This window comes from Panthera tigris, chromosome D1 (genome assembly GCF_018350195.1).
Source record: "Panthera tigris isolate Pti1 chromosome D1, P.tigris_Pti1_mat1.1, whole genome shotgun sequence".
Taxonomy (NCBI): Eukaryota; Metazoa; Chordata; class Mammalia; order Carnivora; family Felidae; genus Panthera; species Panthera tigris.
This window is the reverse complement of record NC_056669.1, coordinates 63,235,232-63,242,635: the sequence shown is the minus strand read 5'-3', so window position 1 is coordinate 63,242,635 and position 7,404 is coordinate 63,235,232. Positions and strand designations below refer to the sequence as shown.

General features: G+C 37.0%; 1 protein-coding gene across 1 annotated transcript; it reads right to left on the bottom strand.

Moving 5' to 3' along the window:
- Nucleotides 1–219: 219 nt before the first annotated feature.
- LOC102956190 (olfactory receptor 2D3-like) lies at nt 220–1,143 on the bottom strand. The gene has a single exon (XM_015537939.1). The coding sequence runs from the start codon at nt 1,141–1,143 to the stop codon at nt 220–222; it is 924 nt and encodes a 307-aa protein (XP_015393425.1).
- Nucleotides 1,144–7,404: the final 6,261 nt, after the last annotated feature.

Below are 7,404 nucleotides of genomic sequence, written 5' to 3'. Positions count from 1 at the left end.
CCTTTTAAGGAAGACACCAAGTTTCACATATTGTGAGGTTCTAGACACAATGCTTGCACTGAATAGGCATTTAATGAATACGTGTGGAGAAGAAAAATCAACTGGAGCATATAAAGCGAGGGAAAGAAAGGACAAGGATAGTAGTAGAGCTATTGTTGTCAGTCATAAGCTTCCAAGTGCTTAAGAAAAATGTCAGAAATCACTGCCTCTGAAGGTTGACTATCTTCCAACCAGCCTCCTGAGAGCACCCTTCACGTCCTTGTTCCTCAGGCTATAAATTATGGGGTTCAGCATGGAAGTCATAACTGAATAGAACACAGAGATGACCTGATCCTTTTCATTCATTGTCTTGGAATTGGGTCTCATGTAGGCAAATATTCCAGAGCCATAGTAGAGAACCACAACAGTGAGATGAGAGCCACAGGTAGAAAAGACCTTGAGCCTCCCCTCCTCTGACTGCATCTGAATCACTGTTGAGATAATATGCCAGTAGGAGACAAGGATGAGGGAGAGAGGTGCTAAGAGGATAATCACACCCATTGAAAAGAGAGCCATCTCAGCATTGTAGGTGTCTGCTGAAGCCAGCTTCAGGAGTGCAGGAGGTTCACAAAAATAATGATTAATTATATTCTGTCCCTGGTAGGGGAGACACAGTGTAAATGCACTGTCCACTGAACATACAAATGCCCCACTGATCCAAGACACTATGGCCAACTGGACACAAACCCTCTGGGTCATGACAGTGGAATAATGCAGGGGCTTGCAGACAGCCACATAGCGGTCATAGGACATCACTGCCAGAAGTGCACACTCTGTACACCCTGCTAAAAGGAAGACAATTATCTGCAGTGAGCATCCAGCAAAGGAAATGGTTTTCCTTTTTACGAGGAAGTGGACCAACATCTGAGGAACAATGCTTGTAGAGAAACAGAGGTCAGCAAAGGACAAGTTTTTGAGGAAAAAGTACATGGGGGTGTGAAGTCGAGAGTCACTTTGAATGAGGATTATTATAAGCAGGTTTCCAAACATAGAGAGAAGGTAAATGGTAAGGAAAACACAGAACAGCAGGATCTGGACCTTTGGATTCTGTGAAAGTCCCAGCAAGATAAATTCAGCCACAGAAGTTTGGTTTCCTTCTCCCATTAATGTTTATTCCTGTTTACCTGTCATCAGAAAGAAAACACATGCATTCTGAATGTTCAGTTTTCACAATCTTTATAAACAAGCACAATGATAACAAGTGCACCTTGTTGGACTATTTGTTTTCAGATGCTTCCTGGTAGGTGCCAGTTGGCATTAGGATGCATATTGCTGTTACATAGTTTTTAAGCACGTCTTTCTTTGCTTGATCCATTTGGTAGGCTGAGTATCCTACTTGACATGGCTTCTCAATTAATCCTGATATCAACATACTTACATATTGCTAAATTACCGTGAAGTTTTATCGGGGAATTGTCTTTGGATCAATTTAATTTTTTTCTTCTCAATAAATATTTTGTATTTACCTGGATTAGCAGTCTGAGAATGAGGTGAACTTGTTTAGTCAATAAAACCACTTTTGCTTTTATAATTCAAAATCAAAACACAGAGGTCAATAATAAATTTGTTCATAATAGAGTAGGAGTTTCAAATATGGTTTCAAAGTCAACAGATAAAATGCAGCTATTAGTTCTGGCTTTTTTTCCGTAGCATCTTTATTTTTTATTTTTTTAATGTTTATTTATTTTGAGACAGAGAGAGAATGTGTGAGCAGTGGGGATGGTGGGTGGAGCAGAGAGAGAAGAAAGAGAGAGAATCCCAAGCAGACTCTGGCTGTCAGCATACAGCCTGATGTGGGCTCGATCTCACCAGCTGTGAGATCATGACATAGCATTGGTCCCTTCAATAGCATTTTTAAAAGAGGCTTCTAAAGTAGCAATCCAAACAGGTAAAGGAAGAAAAGAAAAATATATACCCAGGGATCATAATCCTGGCCCTTGTATAAATATTTCACATGATTAAAAGGAAAAGTATCATGAAAAAATGTGACATTCAGAAATGTAACATAAGACTTCAGTGGCCAAGGCCCTATTCAAGAAAAAAAAAAAGCCAGTAATAAGCAGGAGCTTAAACTTCTGAACTAGATATTAGTGAATTTTACTACTCCATAATGCCCAGTTTCAGCTCGCCTCTGACCTTAGCGTCAGCTGTAGTGGACAATTCTGACTTGCTTGGCACTGCTGACATTCTACGTCAAGAGCTCCCTACCTTGTCTTTTAGCATTCTGCCCAAGATGTTGAAGTATGGGCAAGTTAATGCCCCAAAGGCAATCTTTAACCAGAGCGCAAAGGAAAATTGATGAATAAAGACACCAGGTATTTCTGGGAAGCACTCTGTATGATTCTTACAGGTTGAGCTCTATGGAGTTGAGTCCCCATTGTCTGTGCCATGTTTATTATTATTACTATTACTATTATCATTATTATTATAGTCCCTAAAGGACTTTTTCAGAATTTTGTTTTAGATGAATTCAGAATGAAATTTGAATAGCACAGATATACTGTACATCTATTTATATACGGCAGCCCTCTAGAGGACCACAAACCATTGCGATGTCTAACATTTCTCTCTTCTTCTAAGAACTTTGGGATTTATATTGCCCCCATACAGAATGCATGGTCTAGAGTATCAACTTCAATAATCCAAACTTCACTGGTGTTTAGTTGTTTCCTGTGTCACTCTTACTGTTTCCTTATACCACTTCCTGGAATCACTTTTCCAATAAGCTATCTGCACCAAAGTTCTTTTCTTAGCCTCTTCTTTCAGGAACCTAAACTAAGAGAAATATAGGACCTGAGATGGAGACCTGATGAAGACAATATTATTACAAGTCTGCCTTGTTCAACCGAGGAGTTCCAGCTGTGTCTGATGATAATGACTAACACTTACTGAATGCTTACTATGAGTCTGGCATAGTTCTAAGTACTTTATATGTGTTAGTTTATTTAATCTTCACGATAATCCTATGAGGAAGTATATTTTCAATCTCTATTTTACAGATAAGGAAATTGAAGTGTAGAAAGGCAAAGTAACTTACTAGTCACACAGATATCATTTACCAGAATTGGAATCCAAAGCCCTAGAGTCTTGTCTGGCATCTGAGCTTTTAAATCTTCAGTCTTATTTCAGTCACAATTCCAACTGCAGCAGCTAGTACTAAAAAATCCAATCATGTAGATGGACTCCCCACAGAGAAATCCAAGCAATATTCAAGAGACAAAGGAAATTATCCTCAATCCCAAACATGTTCATAAATGGCTTGGCTCCTAAAGTTGGCTGAGGTTAAGATTTTCACATGTTGCCAATTAGAAAATAAACTAGAAAGAACTAAGACTTGTAGTAAGGTTCCAGCCAACTTTCTTTAAGTTTAGGAAGGAAAGAGATTTGTAATGAAAGAGAGGATTCAAGATCCAAGTAGAACAACCAATCAGATTTAAGGGGCAAATGGCATATCTGTTAGCAGGGTGAACATGGTGCTAAGGTCAATTTCATTCTGATACTACTGCTGACTATACGGTTGTCATAAATTTATCATTAACACTCAGATTACTAGATTAAATTTGTAATATAGAATATTTGGATTTGGTAAGAGATACAGGAACCTAAGTATCATGTATAGGATCTTGTACACTAGGTAGCAGAGCTTACTCCTCCTCCTCCTCTGATCATAATAATAACAACACGGACTAAAAACTTACATTTCATGGCACTTAATATGTTCCAGGCACCCTTATAAGCATTTAATATTTATTAATTTATTTAATATTCAGAAGAGTTTCAAAGAAGTAGACTCCTAATATACTCATTTTATAAATATGGGTTCTGAGGGTCAGTGAATATATTTAAAAAAAAAATAAACTTTCAGGGCTACAGAGATAGTAAATTTTTGAATCAGGATTCAGTCCCAGGTAATCTGATTCTAGAGCCCAGCCCTGATATTGTTCTACTGAATAGGAGTGCGGATTCTATTTTAAAAATATACTCTGGAACCATGCTCTGTCTGAGTCCACAGAAAAAGCCATAAATGGAACACACCACAAAATTAGGATCTGGGAAAATGTAAGGCAGAGGCTGATGGTATACACAGAAAATAAACAAATACGCTATCTTTCTGTAGTGTGGAATCAGGTGGACAGGAAGCTAAGCAGTGTCAGTGCAAATATCCGCAACTTTTTTTTTTTAATGTTTTTATTTATTTTTGAGACAGAGATAGAGCATGAGCAGGGGAGGGGCAGAGAGAGAGGGAGACAGAATCCGAAGCAGGCTTCAGGCTCTGAGCTCTCAGCACAGAGCCTGATGCAGGGCTCCAACTCACAGACTGTGAGATCATGACCTGAGCTGAAGTCAGATGCCCAACTGACTGAGCCACCCAGGTGCCCCAACTTCTTTTTTTTTTTTTTTAATGTTTATTTCTGAGACAGAGAGAGAAAGAGCATGAGTGGGGGAGGGGCAGAGAGAGACGGAGACACAGAATCAGAAGCAGGCTCCAGGCTCTGAGCTGTTAGCACTGAGCCCCACACCGGGCTCAAACTCAGAAACCGTGAGATCATGACCTGAACCGAAATCGGTCGCTCAACCAACTGAGCCACCCAGGCGCTCCTATCAGCAACTTCTTAATATTCCTCAAAGTTAGTTTCCTGCTCTTCCTTCTTTATTTACATATTGTTCTTTATGGATCTCATTTACATCCGTTGGCTCAATTATCACCTATATCTAGACTGCCTCAAAGTCATCTGACAACTGACCACTATTCTTAGCTTGAATCCTACATTTTCAATTTTTTTTCTGGATATTTTTTCAAGTTTTTATTTAAATTCTAGCTAGTTAATATATATAGTAAAATTGGTTTCAGGTATAAAATTTAGGAAATCATTACTTACATACAACACCCAGGGCTCATCACAACAAGTACCCTCCTTAATACCCATCTCCCATTTAGCCCATTCCCCACCCACCTCCCTCTACCAACTTTGTTTGTTCTCTATAGTTAAGAGTCTCACGGTTTGCTTCCCCTTCTTTCTTTTTTTCCCTTCCTCTATATTCATCTGTTTTGTTTCTTAAATTACACATGAGTGAAAACATAAGGTATTTGTCTTTCTCTGACAGACTTATTTCATTTAGCATAATACACTCTAGCTCTGTCCACATTGTTGCAATATTTACAGTAAAACATTTTGCCTCTGCTTGAAAAATCAACATATTTGGAATTTAAATTTTACTCCATAAATCATTTTTAACTTTAGGGACTCCATTCTTGGAAATTCCACTGTCACTTTTCCTAACCATCATGACCTTAAAATATAAAATCAGCTTTGACTTCTTTTATCCTACTTGTTTCTGCAAGTTGATCAATCATCAAGTTCATTCTTTCAAACATCTTTCAAATCTCTAACTTTTCATTGTCATTGTCATTCTTGCTAGTCTAGTAAGTCATTCAGTTCTGCTTGTATTATTTCAATATCCTAACTTGTTGCCACACCCTAGAATCAAACATCTTGTATTCCACTAACTGATAAATCTTCCAAAGTAAATGGTTTCTACATCTAATGAAATAAACTCCAAATTCTCTAGATGAGCATTTAAATCCTATCTCATGCTTATCCCAATTTCCTTCCTTTTTCTGTCTTAAAAGTGTCTTTGTTTCAGTGAAATCAAATCATTAATAAACTATTCATATTAGATTCTAAGAGCTTGGTAAAGAAAAAAAAAGAAATAGAGATAACAAGAACAGGTCATACAAGTATATCTATTAATAGAGAATAGTTTAAAAATTATAAGAGAATATCGTGTACTCATTTAGAAAAAAAGTGTTGAATTTCTAGGAACAAAAAAACAATTTTTAAAAAGTTCTGAGTTTCCAATTTTGAGAAAAAAAGGAAAGATATAAAGAGACTGACAACCATAGGAAATGGTTTTAAAATATTTATAATTGATAAGACTCTGGCAAATATAGTTTTACAGATGTATTCTATATAAACATCAAGGAATGGATAATTCTTAATATTTAAATTATACCAGGGAATAAAAAATAGGATGTTGAAAGTTTCAAGAAACAAAAACCCATCTCAACCTTTGTGAAAATAAATCTATTGCTCTTATAACTGATGAGAGCTGGATACAGAATAGGATTTATCCAAAGGTTTAACATGACAGGAAGTCTGAGTTTTCATTTCTTTTTTTTTTTTTAAATTCTATCATTCTAGGTGTCACCATTTTCTTAAGAAAATCTCCCTTTATGATCTTAACATAATTACGAAAAGCTCCCACTGTTACCCCTTGTTCAAATATAAAAGGAGAGATAGAACATATGTGACCAAGATTTCTCCCAAAAGTTCTGACAGTCAGCCTGATTGGAACATATCATGTTAGCAGTGGATGTGAGAGAGAAATTAACTCAGTCTAGGTCAAGTGCTGGAAAAACTAGTATGGAGTTATGTGTATAACTACCATGGCTGTAACCCCAACCACACCTCTCTTTAATATTTCCTTCTTCTTATCCTTTATATATGCTTTAAGGAAAATAAACTATCTCATAAAGTAGTTATCCTTAAAGGAGTGTAGGGATGAAGAAAAGACAAGGAGTAAGTTTCAGGGATGCTAGTAATTTTCTGTTTCTTAAAATGGGTGCTGATCACATGGCTATGCTCATGATGTGAAAATTCATTGAACTATACACCTGTAATTTCTGTGTTTCTCTGCAGATATGTTATGCTTTAATATAAAAGTTTACTTTAAAATAGAACATTTGGCAGGTATAATTAGCTGTCTCAGAAAAGAGCACTCTTTTAAGATAATTGATCCACAATAAATTGTCTAAATGAATGAACTATCGTTTATTTAAGGTTTCATATTATAGCCTATTATTTCTTAAAGTTTTCTGGATTCAAAATCTCGAAATTATAGAAAGAGGAAGAGGAAGGAGGAGGAGGAGGAGGAGGAGGAGGAGGAGGAGGAGGAGAAACAGAAGCAGAAGAAGAAGTAGCAGCAGCAGCAGCAGCTGGAGGAGGAGGAGGAGAGGGAGGGGGAGGGGGAAGAGAAGGAAAAGGAGAAGCAGGAGGTGGAGGATGGAAAGGGAGTGGAGAGGGGAGGGGAGGGGGAGGATGGAAAGGGAGTGGAGAGGGAGGGGAGGAGTAAAAAGAAAAGAAGGTCATCATGAAAATTATAAAATGTTACCAACAAAACTCAACACAGTGGATTTTTTCTAACCTTTCCCATAACTAAGTAGCCTCAGAAAGTAGACTCAGATTAGATAATTTAATCAGAGGATTAAAACATTAGGAAGAAATAAAGAATTTTTAGGTATAAAAAATAAAATTATTAAAATAACACAAAAGATGGTTTAACAGCATATTAGACATAGACAAA